This window comes from Coturnix japonica, chromosome 12 (genome assembly GCF_001577835.2).
Source record: "Coturnix japonica isolate 7356 chromosome 12, Coturnix japonica 2.1, whole genome shotgun sequence".
In the NCBI taxonomy this organism is placed as follows: Eukaryota; Metazoa; Chordata; class Aves; order Galliformes; family Phasianidae; genus Coturnix; species Coturnix japonica.
Genome location: NC_029527.1, coordinates 8,358,378 through 8,379,871, shown reverse-complemented (window position 1 = coordinate 8,379,871; position 21,494 = coordinate 8,358,378). Strand labels below are relative to the sequence as shown.

General features: G+C 40.7%; 2 protein-coding genes across 3 annotated transcripts; one reads left to right on the top strand and one right to left on the bottom strand.

Moving 5' to 3' along the window:
* Positions 1 to 8,969: 8,969 nt before the first annotated feature.
* LSM3 (LSM3 homolog, U6 small nuclear RNA and mRNA degradation associated) lies at positions 8,970 to 11,238 on the bottom strand. The gene is made up of 4 exons (XM_015875266.2): positions 11,121 to 11,238; positions 10,721 to 10,831; positions 9,669 to 9,764; positions 8,970 to 9,358 (listed from the first exon to the last, which is right to left on the bottom strand). The coding sequence occupies exons 1-4, from the start codon at positions 11,139 to 11,141 to the stop codon at positions 9,278 to 9,280; spliced, it is 309 nt and encodes a 102-aa protein (XP_015730752.1). The 5' UTR covers positions 11,142 to 11,238; the 3' UTR covers positions 8,970 to 9,277.
* On the top strand, positions 11,195 to 21,286 carry XPC (XPC complex subunit, DNA damage recognition and repair factor). 2 transcript variants are annotated; one of them, XM_015875262.2, is made up of 16 exons: positions 11,195 to 11,333; positions 11,533 to 11,731; positions 12,609 to 12,742; positions 13,021 to 13,144; positions 13,239 to 13,323; positions 13,816 to 13,973; positions 14,162 to 14,282; positions 15,647 to 15,736; positions 16,162 to 17,097; positions 17,544 to 17,704; positions 17,959 to 18,040; positions 18,461 to 18,595; positions 19,047 to 19,216; positions 19,526 to 19,619; positions 20,070 to 20,159; positions 20,256 to 21,286. In XM_015875262.2, exons 1-16 carry the CDS (start codon positions 11,219 to 11,221, stop codon positions 20,460 to 20,462), a joined length of 2,901 nt encoding a protein of 966 aa, XP_015730748.2. In that variant the 5' UTR covers positions 11,195 to 11,218; the 3' UTR covers positions 20,463 to 21,286. The 2 variants fall into 2 exon arrangements, with proteins under 2 accessions (XP_015730748.2, XP_015730749.2); XM_015875263.2 differs by lacking the exons at positions 20,070 to 20,159; positions 20,256 to 21,286 and having other exon boundaries at positions 19,496 to 19,612.
* Positions 21,287 to 21,494: the final 208 nt, after the last annotated feature.

Sequence of the window (21,494 nt, the reverse complement as noted above, 5' to 3'; positions counted from 1 at the left end):
GTAGATAAACAGCAGCCATTTCAGCCGAAGAATAAGAAAACCACTTAAGTGCAATGCTTATCAGTGCCAACTCCAATAGAGTGTAAATTGCCACAGGAAGAAAGAAAGAAAAGCAGAACCTCCTGCAAACAGTTTTCAGAGCTCACAGGTATTTCACATTTGGCATCTGTCTCAGATGGTGAAACTTTCTATACTGGTCACTGAGAACAACTACATGGAAGTAAATTGGCTCCATTAAATCAACAGGATCTGAAGCCTATTGGGCCAAGCCAGTGGATTTTTTTATTCCAGAAATAAGCCTCTTCTATCATGAAAATGATCTTAATGTTTGCTGACACTATAATTAAGAATTAAAGCTGCAGAAAAATGTGAGGTTTGCTAAAACACAATAGGTATCTTTTATCCATACAATATATGGCACCAAAATAGTCAGTGTTCTGGGGAGGATAATTAATGAGAGTTCTCTTGCTGAAGTCCTTTTAATTGTCTATAATGGGGTCTGTTGAGAGGGAGATAACTGAGTTTTAACATGGAGTAAGATCGGGCACCACTGGCAATATTTACACAAATAAAGATTGCATGATCAGGACCTTTGATCTGGGAATTGCTATTCTGTAATCATCTGTAAAGCGCCAGCAATGCCCCTGGCACCGCACGTATAATAATAAACGATGAACAATAAATCATGTAATTAAATATTCACTTCAAACATTCCTTTCATAATTCTTGCCTCAGATTTAAGTCCCCACATCAGACATATTAGTTCCTCATAATAATATTAAAGTTCCTACACTTCAGATTTTAAAACTCCCCTAGGGATCTATTGTTTCTTTGTTTAATCTGTTTATGAGCCAAAGGCCCCATTAAATTCAATAGGGAAACTCACAGACCTTTAAAAACTTAGCCACAAGAGACATTTCTTAGGAAACAGGACCGTTTCTATCATTCCATCACGTAACTATTGGAAATCTATTGATTGGAGCAATTCCAGTAGAAAAACAGGAAAAATACTCCCCCCCACAACAGATCATCAAGTCATTAAGGCCACCAGGCTAGCCAAGGCAGAACTGCTGAACCATACAGTCTTCTCACCTCCATCAAATCTGGTCCTTCACATAACCACATATGGAGAATATTTTGTATTAAGATCCCTCTTTACGCCTCAGCACTTTTGTAGATGCTTTCTGTGAGGATGGCAAAAAGACAAAGCCTCCTTGTGTTTCTCAATCAAGGAGGACAAGGAGATGAGCAAATGCTTACATACACCCAAAACCAAACAGTATAATATCCCCAATAGATCTGAACATACTATGTCTGAAACTGATTATTATTATTATAAGTTCTCACTACCTCCTAACAGTGAATTCCCCGTTTACCATTACCTTAAAAGGAACTTCTTAACAAATGTGGAGGCAGATTCTTTACTGAGAGCAGGAGAGGATAAAGCCACTATCATTGTGCTGAAGAAGCTGGAGTCTGCCAGAGACAAACTTCATGGTCCAAACCCCCTTGGTGAAAATTATCTGACATTGCATTCTGTAATCCAGATAACCAGAGAATTCTGGTTTATTTTAGAGGAGTTTTGTCTAGCTGGAAGGCACTTCTCAACTGCTTGGCTTATTCCGTTAAAAAGTAAAACTCATTCAGAATTTATGCAAGTCTCCTTAGTGAAGCCACAGAGGACAAACAGGGGTGCTGTAACTTATAAATTCATCCTCTAGATTAAAGAAGTCTCAGAGCTTTGAAGGGAGTTTTCACTTGGGTGAAAGTGTACCCAAGGGACGTGCACAGTCACTCTGTAAGAGCCTGAGTCCAAAGTAAGAATGCCTGGCATCAATCTAAACAACATGTCAGTAAAGATGGTTCAGTTGCAGTTGAGTTGGTGATTTCTCAACACAGAAGACCTTATACAAGCTAGAGTGAGCCCTGGGTGAAATTCATTTGGCCTTGACAAATGCATTTAAGTGACTCCCACTTTGTGTCAGATTATTTTTAAGTTCCACTTTATTAAACAGTTAAAAAACAAAACCCAAGCGCAATCTGTATAAGGTTGGAAAGTTCCACATTCCATTGAACATGAGGGCTGCTGAACATAGCCTGTGGCCAAACAGCCCACGCAGAGCTTCACACTGCTGAAGCTTTCATCTTTAGCAGTCTGAGGTACAGCCCACAAAGACTACAGGATCTCAACACAAAGTGTTCCATCTCGCTCCAAGCTAGCACATACCACATGCTAGGGCCTGTACCTTCCCTGAACCATCCTGCTACACCACTACTAAGAAGGCTCCCAGTGTGCTATCTCTAAGTACTCAACCAAGGGGCTTAGTTTGGATTTCAAGAGGGTGAGACTCATGTGTAACTCCTTCATAACCATCAAAGTTCCCTGAAAGCACCTTCTTCTTCAGAAGTTAGTAACTGATGGAGCATGTATGTATCCAGCACTGCTGATTCTTTGATGAACTGCATTCTCATCAAGTATGCCCTACGCTAACACTTATACATCACTAAAAAATGTGTAACAAAAGCATTTGCCTCTTACCTCATCAAAATCTAATGACACAACCAGAATCATGTAGAAATTCAGCGTGTTCTTAGTTGCAAAGAAGTCTGGAAGGGCAGCAAGGAATAAGGCCTCAAAAAAGTTTTGCAATATATAATTTGTATGATATATAACAGGGAGTTTTAGAAAAATGAAGCTTGAGTAAGTGCAATTGCAGCTGGATATCTGCAATACCTTTGGAGGACCTGACAGTATAACCCTAATAAATAAACCTCATCTTTATCTACCTTACTAGAATGCCAGGTGATAAGAGTTCAAATCAAGTCAGTTTTCTGGTTAGTGTCTATCCAAGCCTACTAGTAGAAATGTTTTTACACAAGTATGAATATTTAACTAACTTTGCTGTGACAACAGAATGAGTTAGAATAAACATAACTTCTGATTCCCAAAGCTCAGGGGTCACATCTCTTTTCTTAACCCGGTATTCTATTCTGTCTCTTGGATTACCTTTTGTTGACTTGAACTTTACAGCAGTACAATCAACCACCATCAGCTCTCTGCAGAGAAAGAGATTAAGTTATTCAGGATATATATTATCCACTTTATTTAAGATCAACAATTAAAGACAATCTTTAAAACAGTTTATGTTCTAGGAGCATGACTCGCTTTAGTTTGCATTAGTTATTGATGGAAACAACTTCACCTAGCAGATTCAGTTTAACTCCTTCCTCCATACCTTGTTCAGTGTATCACAACACCAAACTCCATGCAACATCTTCCATGTGAGCAGTATTAACAGTAGAAACAGTGATCCATGTACTCATGGTAGGGGCTGCCTGGGCTACAGGATTTCAGACCTTCTACAGAGGACAACAGTGTACTGTACTTGAAGCTCTGCCACTGTCTCAGCATGTAATCTTGAACAAAATGTTAATTGCAATGCCTTTCTTTCTCTTGTTCAGATGAAAGATAAATTAAATAATAATTTACAGCCTCCTTTGTAAACGCTCTCAGATTTATGAATGAAGCATTCCTTCTTCCCTTGCTATTGCATTCCTACAATGGCCTGGCTTTTTGTCTGAAACAAAGGGTGTTGTTGGGTTAGAAGAGCAATTAATAATCAATGTAAAAACAAAAAGAACCTAGCTCAAGGTCAGCATGACCTGCAGTAATCTCTTCTGCTGCTCTTAAACACACATCAGAGACTATCTACCATCCTACATGACTCCCTAGAACGGCAGGACAGATAAAAGAGATAAGAGACTCCTGTCCTGCACTTGCTTTTGAAAAGGCACAAAACCACTACTTAATTTAGAATATTTATTTGGAGAAATCTCTGGGAAGCAATCCCATGGAGATTAACCCTGGCTACTCTGAATGTTATCGCTATGTGCAGAGACCTCTAGATTTCTCCAGAAATGACTAGTCCTTGGAAGCAGAAAACATACTGATTAGTTCATCACATAACCATCCAGCTCATAAACACACGAGGCAGACTGAAGGGAACAGTTATGCAACGGAGCCCGGTGGAAGAGAAAAAAGTGCTCAAGGCAAATTGGCCATTTACATCATATATTTTCATGCTCTGTTTACAATCTTTTTATATAGGAGTCTCATAATCCTGTTATATAAGACACGGGTAAATAGCTTCTAATGAAATAAGGAAAAAACAACTACTGAACCTTAATCTGAAATTTCAATCGAGTCTTCTTTGATAAGTCACGTGTTTAGATGAGTTTTAGGATCTTTCGAATAATAGATCTCCTAGCTGATCTCCACTTTGATTTCAGGTTCAGAGAAGATAATTTCTCTCAAACTCTGTGGTAGATCAGCACCCTACTTACTAGGTCACCATGAACATGACATAAGTCACATGCCTGACATTTCTCTCACTAGCATGCTGAGATCATCATCAGATCAAAACTACAGCAGCAGCTTGAAGAGGTAAATCAGTTACAAGCAGACATAATGGAGTATATTCTGGAAGCTTGCAAATAACATAACTAGCTGTAGGCTACAAACAGGGAAAATGCCAGGGAGATTAGGTCAATGTTTGCTTACTTTGTGATCACTTATACTGAATTGGGTGGACAGGTTGCATCTCTTTCAAAGAAGGAAAATTACTCCAGACAGTAGAAGAAATATGGATCCAGAACTGGCAGATCTCTATCTATAAGAGTGATGCTATTATTTTTGGTCTGATTATGTACTATGTGCAGCAGTGTCCATTTGAAGGAAGCTTCATTCCAGAGATGTCAGAGTCCTCTGTAATAAGGGAACAGTGTGATCCTCCTAAGGGCAACAAAAAATCCAAGGAACAGAAGTACTGGAATGTTGCATGGTAAACTTCATAGGCAACACTCAAAACACTGTATGTAAAATATTTCTCCATAAGTCATGAAACCACACACGAGGGGAAAATAACTGTATAAACATCACTGCCTCAAGAAAAAAATAGTTATGACATCTGTCTACAGGACCGAGAACACTGGACAAGCATCTCCTGCATTATCTGTAGTACGCTGTGAATCTGGAAGCACACATATAGCAATGCTGGTTTCAGGCTAATTTTAGGCAATAACTGGGAGACAAGTACTAAAGGCTTAACATTTAAACATGAATAAAATCTGTTAGTTGATCAAGGCTTCTGCTTTCTGTATAGAACAGCCTTAATAAAGAAAGAATCCCCTGAATATTTGAATTACGCCAACAAGCAATAGCAATTATTGGAGGGCTTAGTATAAAAATGTATGTAAGTGTATCCAGCCTAACTACAGTGTGTTCTCCTGGGCAGCAACAAAGATTTGTATGTCTGGCCTTACGTAAGCAGCACCTCAGTCCACAGGAATTTAGCTTGGAGGAATGCATTACAAATGTAGAACAAATCAAATGAGCTCTCTGATGTTACCTATCGACAACTCATTTCTTCCTCAGACTTTCTGCTAACCACCAGAATGCAACTTCTGGGCAAAAAGGGAAGGCAAATGCTTTACTAATAACTACTACCTATAGGTGTCACAAAATACAATGGCACACTGCTTTACCACACCACCCACAGCACACAATGAACTAACTACTACCTGCTACAAAAGTTCCTAGGGCTATCACCTGCTCACCTTGCAATACAAAATGACTACTTAGAGCAATTATGCAGCAGCAACAAAGCCACAGTCATTCACTGCAAAGGTAACAAAGAAATACAACCTTCCAGCATCATTTACTTGGTTTACAATTTTTTTCCTTATCAATGAACTTTGACAGCACTGGAGCAATTCAGTAACACATTCAATTATGACAGCACCACATTCTGCTTGTTACAGCTCTAGATTTAAAGCAGTAATTTGTTTCTTCAGAACTCTCTTTCATGAGCTTTTTTTTTATGATATCCATGGGACAGATTGAGGAAGGGGATTACCTGACTTCTTTACTCAACATTTTAGATGGCGTTTTACGTTAATTAGCACGATAGGCCTCAGTGGCATACATAGTTGACATTTATGTAGGTCAAGAGGTTTTACTGCTCAACAGTTTTGCAGATTAGATAAGATGAATATTTATCATAGCTGAATTGCCACAATTTGAATTCTATTAGGTAGCAAACAGACAATGAATCATTTAATTAACAGTATCATTGCTAGGAAAGAATCTTGCAGCCTCCTTACCAACAAGCATAAGCTGACTTTGCAAGAGCTGTGAGAAAGCTGCAGGACTGTAGCTGCAGCACCAAGGCCTCCTTCAGATAGGAGCCTTTAGAGGTCGCCCGCAATACTTCTTGTCTACCCACACAGCCAGCAGGCCTAGTCCCTTTCCATTGCAGGCAGTCACGTCATAAACCAATCAAACACCACTGTAAAACTAAATAGGCTTTTTGGCCTAAGTTTCCAAAATTTGGGAGTGGGCCTTTCTTCCATTCAAGTTAATTTGGGTAACAATGAAAAAAAATCACTCCCTATGTTTCTGACTACATCTTTTTCCGTCAGTGGTTCTTGTCTTCCGCTCCAACCCACACCATCCATTCTCTTCCTTCCACCCATTCTTCACCCTCCCTTGCCCCTGCTAAGTCTGGATTAGACACCAGGCTTCAATTTTCCGTAGAACTTTCTGTTTTTCTTTCCCATTCTTTTTGTTTAATATATGAAAGCAGCTTCCTGTTTAGAAACATGCGAGTCCTACACCCTCAGTAATGATGTATTCAGCCCATCAATGATCTTGGCATGAATGTCTTAAGCCTTAAATTAGCCTGATGGGACTTTCTGTACATGTCATCATCAGCCCAAAAAACAATGCAAAGCATTTGTCATATTGCATTGAACCATGCTCCCCTCCCAGTACTCCATTTCAATAAGAACTCTGTGGGATTATAAACTCTGTTCTCTTAAGTATTTCAAATTATAGATTTCTTATGGCCCAGCATGCAACACAAACACCAAGAGAAGACCCACATTGTTGCACAAATCCCAGTATGATCAATGCTTCTACAGCCTCAAGGATGTTGTGACCTCTTATCCAAATCCTGGGCTCGTCCTACAAGGGAAAGTATGTAGACTAGAACAAAATATATTTCTCTGGGTTCAAGAAGAAAGCAAAGAAATAGACAAGAACTAAAATGAGATTTTTCACCTCTAGAGTTTAACACAGGTAAATCTTTATCTGCAGAACTTTAATGGCATGAAGTTATCCCATGAAGTTCCTAGACAGCCACACAACTGACAGTCGGACCAGTGGCTGTAGAATCATCTTTGTACGTCACACATAATAGTGTGCTGTTCATCTCAGGCACTGCTCAGAAGCAAAGTAGTTAAACCACAGCTGATTCTAGATGGTGTGCACTCCTTCAGCTAATGCTACTAGCAAAGCTGCTGGCCCGGAGTTGAAGCATTTTACAGTTTCACAATGCAAGACACACACTGTTCTACTTAACCCTTCTGTGGGCTTACTCTGTGTCTGCACAAACATCCAGACAAACTTTTGACTTATGAACGAGCAGCAGAGTTAATTTAAAACTGTCAGCAAGTGCCATCCTAATTAAAAACAAATGACTAATTGCACAACTACAGGGCCTGTCGACACAGGCTACATACATCAACATCAAGCAAAGCAAACCCAGCTTAAATTTGAGGACACACCACCACCTAGTGTCCTATGTGAGTTAAACTCAAAACTGCATTCTACAATGACTCCATGGAGGAATTCAACAGGTTGTTTCCTAGATCCACCAATCCCTGCACAGATGGCAAACATGTGGATCACACGTAACAGCTGTATTTAGCCCTAATAACTTAAATCAGGGGTAGTATAATGAGAGATGCCTACTTACAAGACTAATACAAAACCCACTCTTCATTCAAGTATTAGTTTTAAGTTGCACAGAATTTCTTCTGCACACAAGGCACCTACATATGAAAATAGCCCCATGAACAGCTTTAAGGTAAAAAATTCTTGCAAACATTCTAACTTTCTAGAATGCAGTGCAAGAAATACACATGTGATAAGATATTTAAAAGGCTGTGTTCACTACTAACACTAATTATCAGCAACAGCTTTGGGTATCACTCCTTTGAGCTATCCCAATGCTAGAGAGCAGTTGTGAGAACAAAGGACACCTAGAGACCAGAGTTTGAAGGGTATCTATTTTATTGCCAAAACAAGTTATTACTTTTAAAAAAAAAAAAAAGTTACCACCTTGCATTTTTCACCCTTGCCACAAACTAGACATGGTAAGATAGGAAGATTTTAACTGGAGGACAGTGTCAAAGCAAGCTGCTTTTGATGACTGAATACGCGTAAGAACCCAGGCAAGTTCATAAAGCTGTGTGTTAAGGTATGTCAAGAAATGCCCAAGTCTATGTCTATAATATGCCTTTCAAATATACTCGTAAAACATTCCATAGCCATTCCAAGTAAAACATTCATTCCCCTTCCAGCCCCACCATGAGAATAAAGTGCAATCAGGAAGGCCTGAGAAACTATGTATTAAAAAAAGCAGTGTACAAGGCTCTTGTGCACCCACTGATAACCAGGAAGCATCTTTGGTTTTCTACAGAATTTAATGTGTTCAAGAACTGAAAATGGCTACAAATGGTGGCAAATGAATGCATAAATCAGGCTACTAAATTTGTTTCCTACTGATGGTATTGCTAAGCTTTGCTCTGCTAACAAAGCTGCAAGAGAAGCATCTGAAAAAGCTGTAAAAATTCTATTCTATCAATGCATTTTAAGCAGGACACAGAATTTCTCTCCTACAAGGATATGTTTACATAAAACCATAGATTAGTACACCATAGACCAACACAGTGTTGCCCTCCTCCAAAACATCAATCTGGAAAACTTCAGTATGGACAAAAATCAAAACACCAAACAAGTCACTGCTTTCTCAGGAAGCAAAGCCACATTATCACAACTTAATACAGCATTAGCACTAGAGAAGTTCATTAAAATCACCTTTTCAACAAAAACATAACACATCAAATCTGAAAGGTAAACCAAATTTATTTAAAACAAACAAAAAAAGACACTGCTATTCCCAAGATTGAAAAAACAGGGTGCTTTTACTTATGTCACACACAGCTCATTTACAGCAGTTACATTAATTCAGGGGAAAATGAGGTTTTCACACTGCTTCAGCTGACAGGTACTTTCTGCAAGAAAAACTCATTCCTCTTCCACAAAAAATAGGCAAAAACGTTCTATTAAAAAGTGTATGCAATTCTGAGACATGATCAAAACAAATCGTCCAAGAGCCTGAAACCTTCCAAGAAGGTTCAATCCTTGGTTGCTTCAGCCAACCCTCAGCGGGGGAGCTACAAGCACAACGCCGTCACCTCTGACAAAGAGCATCGGAATATTCCTTTTGGTAGACTATGAAGAAGCAAAGAAAAGATTACATTTACAAAAGAGAAGTATACAGAACACATCTACTAAGCATGTGACAAAATTCAATCCTAAAAAAACACCAACAAACATCAGCTCAAACATGCAACTTCGCGTCCTGCTGAAGATATCAAAATCAACAAGCACCTGGATGTCCTTTGTGCTTTCATAACAATTTGCCTAAAACACCTGCTAGATCCTAGTCCAAAAGGTGCAGTTATCAACACATTATTTTGACAACATGACAATCTAGATTGCAAGAAGTTTTCTATGGAGGTAAATACACTGAAGTCCTTACTTTATAAATCTCTTCGTATGTTTCTTCGTCAATCTCTATTGTTGTTACAGTTTCTTCCACATCGCCCAGAATCATATTTAAGTGCTGATCATATGCCTGTAGGAACAAAGTTCATTACTTCTTCCAAAATTCAAGCACAAGCTCATTAAATCCATAATTCTAGCAAGACACTCAAACAAAATTATTTTAACCTGATTTGGGTCAAGATGTTCCATGTGTGAACATGATGTATCAGCTGTAACTTCAACTATAAAGGCCAACATCAGTACTCCACAGCATAAGGAAGGCTCTTATACTCACTGAAACTCTCCTTCTGAAGCTCATGCACAAACTCTCAGAGGTGGACACACTTGTTCTTGTCGTTAGCATTAATCCAACTAAATATTATTTGCTATCAGCCCAGATTTCTGGGATTGGATTATCTATAGCTATGAGAGCTGTAACTCAAACAACAATACATAAATTTTAATTAAGCACTTGTTCCAAACACCCTACAAAGGGAACTTAGGAATTATACCAGTGCATCACAGATCTGTCCTCACCTTTTTGTTCTCAAATGTATTTGAGGCCCAGTTACCACATGGGAAACTGGTTCCCTTCCTCAGCACAGCACCACATTCCAGAAGGATAACACAACCAAACAGAAAACAAAAGTTTGTCTCACTAAGAGACATCGCTCTCAAAAGAAAACAAAGAACAAATCAAGTATGGAGAGAACCCAGCTGAGTACACATCCCAGCAGTCCTTGGGTTTGCTCTACAAGACAGTTGCTTGATATACTTATTTCCATCTTAACAGAGTCGAGAGTCCTTTATGAGATGATGCCTGCATTATTACTTAGTCCACAGACATGGGAATAAAAGCAAAAATCAAGAGAACGAATCACTTGGAATCATTTAAAAGACAACAGACACGGAAAAACAAAATGCACCTTTTGAATCTCTGGCAGAACACTGCACAAACCAAGCGCTGCTGTTGAGCACATTACAGTAACATAACAAATAGTTGCACATAACAGCACAGCCTGCTGCCTGCTTGGAATTGGCACTCACATGCAGCCTGCCTCTGAGCTCTCTGTCATTCCTCATCTTCACATAGATCCTCTCATCCAGACTGAGCCTGATGAGGTCGAGGGGCTCCTCGACGGTATTCGTTGTCTGTTGCTGAAAACAACACCGAAACAAGCAGTTATTCACGCAGGAGCAGTGAATACGAACTCCTCCACTCCTCAGTTTGCATTCTGAAACGCTCCCTCAAGTCCCAGTATCCACACAGAAGCAGACAGGCTGCATGGCTCAAACCAACACGGCAGCACGGCATATGGCAAAGGGAAGGCACACGGATGTGCCACCAACCCACCAGCTCTCTCTTCAGGCCCTCACCACCTCACTTGGCAGCCGGGGTGGCCGCAGAAACACCGCTCCCCCCTAAGAAAAGTAAAGAGCCATTCACCTGATCCACCTCGTCCGCCATCTTTCAAACCGCTTCTCGCTCTCTCTCGTGATACTTTATGGCCCGGCCTCTTCCCCCCGCTCTGAAGGGGCGGGGTAATGCTCGCCGCTATGGCGAGGAAGCGCAAAGCGTCGGTTCAGCGGGTGTCTGCCGGCAAAAGGCGGCCTGGAGGGGTGGGAGTACGGCGGGATGGTGCGGAGGAACGTGAGGAGGGTGAGTGTGGGAGGCTCGGCTTCTGGGGCTGCTCTGCTTTGAGGGAGGGAGGCAGTCAGCATGGAGCTCAGCAGCCCCCCATGATGGGCCGGGGCTGGAGTTGTTCAGTGCAGCTCTGCTGGAGCCTGCAGAGATATTGCTATGTATCCATAGGGATGAGGTTATATCCATGAAGAAAATTTCTTTCTTTTCGATGTAGGTGATTTTGTTGAAGAAAAACACAGTGTAAAGAAGAGCAGAGCCGGAGTTGCAGCTAGGAAGAAGGAGGAAGACAGTGATGCTGGAATTGCTAAGTTAGCAGAGAAGCCTTCAAAACAAAAAGGGGTAAAAGGGCGAGTGAAAGAAAATGAGAGAGACCCTGAAAATAAAGGGGATGATCACGAAGAGGAAAAGTGCAGGTAAGCTTAGCTGTTGTTCATCATGATGCGCTCTGTACCTCACTGTGGGTTGGATGTTGTGGTTGTTGTGGGTTGGATGTTGTGGTTGTTGTGGGTTGGATGTTGTGGTTGTTGTGTAGGGTCCATTGCCCTACAATGTTCACATAAAGGGGTTACGTTAAGCTGGCAGGCCAGTTTAGTTTGTCTGTGACACACAGCTGTACAGAAGTACTGCCTGGCTGATGGCAGGATCTGTCTGAGGAAGGCAGTCTGCATGGGAAGCAAATATCTGAGCCTTTTCAAATCAATATCGTAATTGTAAGATAGCGTTTCATTTATTTCTACACAAGACTAGGGAGGTTTTATGGCATCGAGCATGAACAGAAACATTGCTGTGAGATATATGGTCTTCCTGTAGAGATTTCAAGGGGGATTGTATTAATGAGAAGAATGAAGCTGCTTGGTCTCATTTCACTGGCCAACCAAATCATTGGGTGTTAGCGTAGTGAAACACAAGCACTTCCAATCCCAGTGCATTATGAGGTCTCAGTAAAGACAAATGATTCAATGAAGACATTCATACAAGCTGTTAGGAAAGATGGGTCATTGTTTTTAGGTTCAGTCATCTTCATTCAAACAACCTGTTAGAACCAGGACCTGTGTCTGCACTGAAACGTTGTTGTTCAACGAGCCTGTAATTATTCATGGCAAAGACTGCTCGCTTTACAGGCACACACACGGTTCAGTTGTCAAATACTTACAACCTTTACATCTGTTGTTACTGATGCAGAGATGATGCTTTGTTTATTTCCTCATTTTTGTTTTCATTCCCTTCCATTTTTAAATGAACAAACCCATGCACTTCCTGATGCTAAAACCATTCTTGTAATTTTAATAGTGACTCAGTGAAGGCCCCTCAGAAGGAGGTAAAGTTGAAGAGAGAATCTCCTATTAAAAAAGAGATGGATGAAGACAATACTGATGATGATGATGACGATGATGAAAGTGAAGATGAATGGGAGGACGTGGAAGGTAACAACTGCGTGTCTATTCTAGTTGTAAACATCCTTGTATGCAACAGGTCCTTTTTGAGCCATTCCTTGTTTTGTATACTTCTTATACTTAAGAGTATGCTTCATGTGCATATCTGGATTATAGGCTCTTATCTCGCAATACTTTGGAATAGTTCCAAAGTAGGAAAGAAACATACAACTGCTGTTTTGAAGGTAGTGCTTTGAATTTGACTATTTGTTGCTGTATTATTCATTGTTCATTCAATATCTAGTAACATTCTGTTTGTTTTTTCCCAGAACTCCAGGAGCCTCTTGTAGATAAGTTAGAAGAAGGTGCTGTTCTTCCTGAAGTTGTGCTGCCGAGCAATCCTGTTGAGATAGAGATTGAAACCCCGGAACAACTTATGAAGAGACAGAGAAGGTAAAAATGGAAGGTAGTAGAGAGCAGCTCAGGAATCTAGGAAGGCAGATAGACAGGAAGCCATAATATCCTTTTATTTTTTAATCTTATGCAGAGAGAAAAGGAAAGCTGAGTTTGAAACTTATGTTCGAAGAATGATTAAACGTTTCACTAAGGAAGTTCGTGAGGACACACATAAGGTACTGGTCAAAAAGAAAAGACTGTGCTTGAGATTTCTGAACTGATACGTAATGAAAAAGAAAGTAGGTTTTGAATAAAATAATTTGGGGCCGTGGCTAGAAGTGAAAAAATAACAATGTTGTATTCCTGACAGATGCTCATTGGCCTTCTCCTCATCTGTAACTTAGAAATGTCAGTCACTGAATTAGTAAACATTTAAATGAAAGCAGATTCAAGTAGGGTATATGTTTCTCTGTGGTGTGCATCTGCTTGTTCTACTTGGGTTAAACTGTCAGTCGGATGTAGAACAGGAGACACGGACAGGTACTGCAAGGCTTTACTGCCTTGGGACACCACTTAGTCCTGTGCCCACCCTTTTTGTGCTTGGGAGGTTTCATTGTTGCCTGTCTCTGCCAAAAGGAGCAGTAGAGGCATCCTGGTCATCACCATGGACAGTAGTTCCAGCAAAGAACATCTCTTGTGAACTCACTATAGAAACTTTTTTCTCTCAGGTTCATCTCTTGTGTTTATTAGCAAATGGTTTCTATAGGAACAGGATCTGCAGCCAGCCAGATCTTCATGCAATTGGTCTATCCATCATCCCCATACACTTCACAAAAGTTCCTGCAAGCCAAGTGGATCTTCTCTACATTTCCAACTTGGTGAAATGGTAATATACTATCTCCTAGTCTACTGTCACATAGAATATAGGGACAGGGGTACATGTAATTACATTTCTTCACTGATTGTTTTGAATTTAAACACAAGAGTGTTTTTTGTGAAGAAGGAAAGGATGAATTGTGAAGTTTAAGAGTATATTCATGACAGTAGACGATAAACAGGTATCTCACATTTCAGGTTTGTTGGAACCTTCACTGTCAATGATGAGCTTTCCACTGAAAAAGGAGAGCCCCTTCAGTCGACCCTGGAGAGGCGCTTTGCCATCTATGCTGCACGAGATGATGAAGAGTTGGTTCATGTAAGTGACTGGGAAGTGCAGGGTTGGTTGTTGAATTTGGATGCTGGATCCTTGCGAGCAAAGTGGTATTTAAGGGATTAATTTGGAGAAACAAGGCGATTCCTTGTTTTCTTCTTTTTTTTTGTATTTTTATATGGAATCCTGTGATTAAATTCTTTAGTTTGAACTGTATTAACTGAAACTTCTTGTTGGTACCACTGCATGGTTTATTTTGTTCTGTGGATGCCTTTGCATAGTGCATGGAACTACTTGTTTATAAGTATGCTGTGGCTTCCTCATATTGCTTTTTAGTCAAGGAAAAGCAGTTTATAGGTTTCTCCTGCAGTACTAATCTAAGTAAGAAAATTCTTGGATTTACTTGCAGCCAGAGAAACTCTTCACAGATCTTTGAGGTAGAAGGTTGGTAGCTGGTTATTATCAGAGTAACCACTGGATGCCAACAGAATTTAGTTTTGATTTAGTGCATCTTGAGGACAAGGTTTGGAAAGAAAACACTTAAGCTCTGCAGTCATTCTCTGGTGGAACTGGGTTAAGACAAGAAGTGGAGTCAGTTGTTTCAAGTTGTACAGAGATTTCGGTAAAGCAATCGAGGGAAGAAGAAACAGAGGAGATAAAACTGATAGGACATTTGAAAGAGCTGCTGCTTTGCAGGTGCATGGCTTACAGCTCTTCCCTGTTGCTGATATACTGGGATGTTGCAGCTTCTGTGCTGCAGAGCAGGAAGTGGTTCTTGTGATGTCTTTGCAACCGTGCTGTGTAAATACAAAAAGCAGCCTCCTGTGGCAGGAAGTAAAGACAATGCAAGCCTTGCTTTGGACACTTACTAATGGCAGCTTCTTTTAAGTCCCATGCAGGAAAGCAGGTGGCAGTTCACAGCTACTAGCCACTCAGTTGGGACTGTAATAAATAGCTGGTGTTTCTTCTGGGTTCAGTTGATGGTATGTAGTTGGCCTTAGCAACCTCTGGGAGGGAGGATTTAGAGAAATCTTATTCAGTTTGCTTCAAGAATGAGAGGAAGGTAGAGGATAAATGGGATCTGGGTGAGTCATTTAGACTCTTCAGGCTATGGATCTTCTATGAGTTAACAGCAGGACCTCTGTCACTGTTCTAATATGAGTAAGAACGAGGGAAGACAGTGCTTTGATGTAATAGCATCTGGGCTACACATCTGTGTCAGTGTCTACAGCACTGAGTAAAAGACAGGAATGAAAATGGTTTCTGACCGAACCCAGGATGTGAAAGAGTTTCAAGGGTTTTTTTTTGTTTTTTTTTTTTTTTTTCATACACCTTAAAAAACAAAAACAAACAAACAAAAGAACAACAAAAACCAAAACTTTGCACATGGTTTATTTTATCTTTTGCAGATATTTTTAATTATTCTCAGAGCTCTGCAGCTGCTGTGTCGCCTCGTGCTGTCCTTGCAGCCCATTCCTCTCAAGGAGACAAAGGCAAAGGTAGTTTTTGTTTGGTGTGTAAAATTCCCTAATTGGTTGCTCCCCAAAAGGAGTGAGAAAGCTTTCTAGCTGCTGTAACTTGAGGTGGATCACTTACTGCATGAAGCATTGTTATGACAGTGTTTTTTGTCTATATAGCAGCAGATGCAAACCCAAACCACCTCCTATTGTATATGCTTAAGCAAAGACTTCTCGTGCTTTAGTGGCTTTAAATTTCTTTAAAACTTTCACAGCAAACACTGCTGGAGTACATCTCTCCTCAGTCATTTGCCTGAAGTTTTCAGGTCCCTGAGATAAGCAAATTGACCGTGTTGCTGGTCAGCCTTTGGTCTGTATTTACCTTATGTTGACCTCAGTCTTTTTTTTCCTTCTTTTTTTTCGTATTCTTATGCATGGTAAAAGTGACCTGGCCTCTTTCTTTGCAGGAAAAAAGCAAATTCAAGAAGCAGTCACTCAGCAGTACATCTGAGGGGCAGGAGAGCTCAGGCACAACACCCAAAGTTGTGGCAAAAAAATGCCCCTGTAAAAAAGCCAAACGGGATGAGAAATCATCAGGGAGTGAAGAAGACAACGAGGAGTCAAAGCAAACAAAAAGTGCTGAGACCAAAAGGACACACAAGTCAAAACTGACAACAGGCAACAAGGAACAGAAGGAAACTGGAAATGAGGACAGTGGTTTAGGGGAAAAAGATGTGCCGGTCAGGCCCAAGAACAATCGCCGGAGACGAGTGGCCTCCAAAGTGTGTTACAAAGAAGAGAGTGGAAGTGATGAAGGCAGTGGTTCTGACTTTGAGATTTCAGGAGAGGAAAGTGATATCTCTGACGAGGACTTTGAAACAGTCTCTAAAAAGCGGAGAAGCTCACGAGGTGCCCAGAAATCAAAGGTAATGGCTATAAAGAGCCCCAAAAGTGAGACTTCAGAATCAAAGCTATCCAGAAATACTTTGGGAGTTGAGCCAAGACCTGCAAAAAGCACAGCTCCAACCTTGCCTCATACACAGAAAAAGAGAAACAAAATAATTTCTAGTGATGAGGATGATGGGCAGCAGATGGTACAGAAAGTGGCTGGCACAGACCAGTGGCTAGAGGTTTTCCTTGAACGTGAGGACAGGTGGGTGTGTGTAGACTGCGTTCATGGCATTGTTGGCCAGCCCCAGCAGTGCTTTGCATATGCCACAAAGCCACTTTCCTACGTTGTGGGATTTGACAATGATGGGAGCGTCAAGGATGTGACACAAAGATATGACCCGGTGTGGATGACCACGACAAGGAAGAAACGTGTGGACCCTGAGTGGTGGGAAGACACACTGCAGCCATATAGAAGTCCCTTTGTGGACAGAGACAAGAAGGAGGAAACCGAGGTAAATGATAATAAGTTATGGGAGACATTCAATAGCATCATAGTCCCTGGATTCCCATTCAGGCAAAAATCATAAGGAATGGTTCCACGAGGAAGGAGGTTTGTATTTGAGCTTGAAATATTCAGAATGAGCAAGTTTTAAAGGGAATATACAATGATAAGATTAAAGTAGTAATCAAATAGAGCACTGGGAAGCCCACACTGGAAACTTAATGATATGGTTTCTGTACAGCCTGATGTTACTCTTGGGCAGATTCTTTAAGATATATAGATGTGGGTGCAGCGCTAACTGTGTATCTGCAACAAGAATGCTTTGGTCCCTTGGTTCATCTGATTATTTTCCTAATATTTTTTCCCCTTAATCCAGACTATAGTCATTCTTAATTCCTTAAAAGGCTAGTGCAAGGTAATTGTGAAATAACTCTCTTTTTTCCATAATTCCTACAGTTTCAGGTTAAGCTTCAAGATCAGCCTCTACCAACAGCAATTGGAGAGTACAAAAACCACCCTCTATATGCACTGAAGAGGCATCTCTTGAAATATCAGGCCATCTATCCTGAGTCAGCTGCTATCCTAGGGTACTGCAGGGGAGAGCCTGTTTACTCGAGGTGAGTGGTGGACATAGTTGTCTGTGTCTGTGATCTTTGTAACAAATTAAAGCTCATTTGTGTGCTGACCACAACGGTATTTGCAGTAGACTCAGGCCACGTGCACAGACAGCATGAGACATTTAGCTACTCAGACAGAATTTGCATACCACTTAGATACACTTATTATTTTTATTTTTTTAACCATTCCTAGCATGTGAATAATGGTTTGGAAGTCTCTGATGCAACTCTTTGCTTTCTTTTGGTCTTTTTAGAGACTGTGTACACACGCTCCACTCCAAGGACACCTGGCTTAAGCAGGCTCGAGTGGTGAGGATTGGAGAAGTGCCTTATAAAGTAAGTGGGTTTGGCTTCCTCCTGTGCAACATCTGCTCTCTGAAGTTCAAGCTTAGCTTTGTTTGTTGTTGTTTGTTTTTTAATGTCTTCTTTCTGTCAGCAGATGTGGGTTTCTTGCTTTCATGTGGTAGCTGTGTTGTGATTCCATTCACCCGCTGTGTCTGTACCCCAAGGGTATCTTGCAGAACTGCACCCTTTATATCTTCTTCAGAAGCATCCTATGACTTCCAATTAAAGAGGGACTCTAGCTCCCTTGCGCACAGTAGCTGTGGGTTATCATTTATAAGGGATAAATCCCAAAGACAGGAAGTAGGCATTATTTCTTTTCCAGAGTCTTCTCCTTTGCCGTCCTGGGAAAGTCTGAAATCACTAACAGCTTGTTTCTGCGCTGTTCCAAGTATGATCATTGTATTTGCACAGATGGTGAAGGGCTACTCCAACCAGGCGAGGAAGGCACGTCTTGCAGAGCCTGCAAACCGGGACAAAGCAGACCTGGCGCTGTTTGGTCGCTGGCAGACAGAAGAGTATCAGCCACCCATAGCAGTGGATGGAAAGGTAGCCAGGAAAGCAGAGGGCTGGTGTTAAAGGAACTGTTTCTTATGAAGCTGTGGGCTTTATTTTTTGAGAATTGCACGTTTTAAAGGTGAGATCAGTCAATAATATCAGGCTTAAGAATTCTGAGGTAAATAAACCCAGGAGGGCACAGTGAAAATGTCATTAATGCCTTTTATTCCTAAGTCCAACTTTCTAATCTATCTAATTTCCAACTTCATCTTTGTTTTGCTAGTTCTCAGCATTACAGCCAGAGTAACAAGGCCAGGTCAGAGAACATTAGGAGGCAACCATGTAGTTAAAATTTAGCTTGTACCTTGTGTGGATACTAATAGAATACCAGAGTAGAATGCAGCAGGCCAGAAAGAGGGGAGGGACCTTGAATTGCAGCTAATTTCGGCCTCTCTCCAGAAGGCAGGAGTGTCATCACTTCTCTTTCATTTTGCAATACCAGGTTCCTCGGAATGAATATGGAAACGTCTATCTCTTCCTGCCCTCTATGTTACCTGTTGGTTGTGTGCAGCTTAGACTCCCCAACCTGAACAGATTGGCACGGAAGCTGGACATTGACTGTGCTCAAGCTGTCACTGGATTTGACTTTCATGGTGGCTACTCACACGCAGTGTATGTAAAGGTGCTTTGTTTAAGGTGATGAATGTTGATGTTGTGTAGAAGTTGTGTACTCTGTGCACATCCTCCTTCTCTTTTGAGCTACCTGTGGTAGCAGCATCAATGGCCCTGGCATGCAGAAGTGACTTTATATGCTCAAAGGGTCTGCACTTGGGGGGTGGAATAGGTGATAAATTATATATTTACACCCCACAAGACAAGTATCCCATTCTGTCAGCAGCTGTTTGACTGGTGGGGTCATCAGGCATTTGCTCCCTTTCTTTTTTCTTCTAGTAGCTGATGGGATTCTGTTCTCCTTCTTAGTACTGATGGCTATGTTGTCTGTGAAGAATATAAAGAAGTGCTCATTGCTGCCTGGGAGAATGAACAAGCAGAAATAGAAAAGAAGGAGAAGGAGGTGAGAATTATTTTTGCAGCCACCTTATTACTGCTTAATTCAATTTAAGCTGTAGACAATCAAAGGAAGGCTGCATTTGTAACAGACAGAGCAATGTGACCGAGAGAGAGAGGCAAGTTGAATTCCCCAAATGCTTCACTTGTGGCTTTCTGTTTGCATTGCAGTGCAAACAAGTGTGCAGCAATCTCTGAACTAGAGTGTACTTTCAAATAGTTAAAAATTGGAAAGTGACAGTAATTCATATCATTAGCAGATACGTTGTCACCAATACACTGTTCCTAAGAATCATACCGGCCTATAATCTTCTAATGTGACACACTGAAGTTGTTGGTATGGTGTTGAGTAGTGGTTCTTTTATTTTTCAGCTCCATTTTGAAGGCTTTAAACTTCTATCTCCTGTGAATATCAATACGCTGGAACTTGTATTTTTTTTTCTCTTTTCAATAACAGAAGCGTGAGAAGAGAGCTCTGGGGAACTGGAAGTTGCTGACAAAAGGACTTCTCATTAGAGAGAGATTGAAGCAACGCTTCTCCATCAAGGTATGTGATAGAAAATGAGCCTTTTTAGAAAAGAGTAGCTACAAATGATTATTAAGAGCTCCTTTTCCACTTTTATGCCTGCTTGTTTTTTTCCAGGCTGAGCCATCAGCATCTGAGACAGAGAAAGGAACAGGATTCTCCTCTGATGAAGAAGGCCCAAGTTCAGGGACTGCAGGAGGAGATGTGGAAGTTTCTTGGCCCCGAAATCGCCAGGCAGAGCAGCAGAAAGAGAAGACCACCAGAAAAAGCAAGCGACAAAAGAAGGAAGAAGCAGCACAGTTGTTTCCTTTTGAGAAACTGTGATAAGTACAAGCATTTCTTTGCTTTTTCCCAAAGCAAGAACAGAAAGGTCACAACAAAAGTATCCTATGCCAGTTAAAGACTTAATCTTCTGTTCGTTTGCATTTCTGAGCTATCAGGGATCAACCTATTTCAGCACCAAGAATCTATTGCTATTGTGGGTAATTAAGTTCATCTGTTTATCCTTGAACTCAGGAGAAGCAGAAGTGCAGCTGTACTTTCCAAGATCACCATCTGTACACAGCTGGGCTTTTTTGCACTCCTCTGTATCACTCAACACGGTCACAAATCAGCACTGCCTCTTCCCAATTTTTTCCTGTTTTTTTCTTTCCCCTAATTGCCCAGAACTGAAGTATGCAGCTGCTATTTAACAGTCTGTGGTAAGCTAGTTAAGAGACTACTACATCCTTGTTTTAATTCTACCTTATCCTAATCAGTAGAGATCCAGTCTCACCATCACAGAGGTGGAAAATAACTCGTGTGGTAATACCTTGTGTGGAGTGCAGCATTCAATCAAGACTTGGATGAACCAGAAAACTTCCACGCTGAAGACTAGATGTGCCTTTTGTGATGAGACGAATGTTAAGTCTATACAAGCTCTTCCTGCAGTTTTGCAATAGAAATGTTGTTTTGTCTTTTGCTGTATTTTTAAAAAGAAATTACACTGTTTCTTTAAAGATGGAGATGAATCCAGTCTACTTGTTGCTCAGTACTGTTACAGAGAAAGGCTTTAAATGCAAGAAAATGGCTTTCATTTATCTATCTCAAAAAATATATATTTTTGTACCGTATTTGTAGAACAAAATAAAGTAATTAATGCTCCTCTCTTCTGGCAGCAGCTCAGTTTATCTATCAGGATTGTCTCATACAACTAAGCACTATAAGAGTGTTACTTCTAGAAATCACAAACCAGGTCCCAAGATACCGCAGAATTAATGTTAAGGGTCATCTTTTTTATTTCTTTACCATTGACTTCTAAAACAAAAACACTGAGTTTGGTGGGTAGGCGTGATTGTATAGAAGACTTCAAGGTCA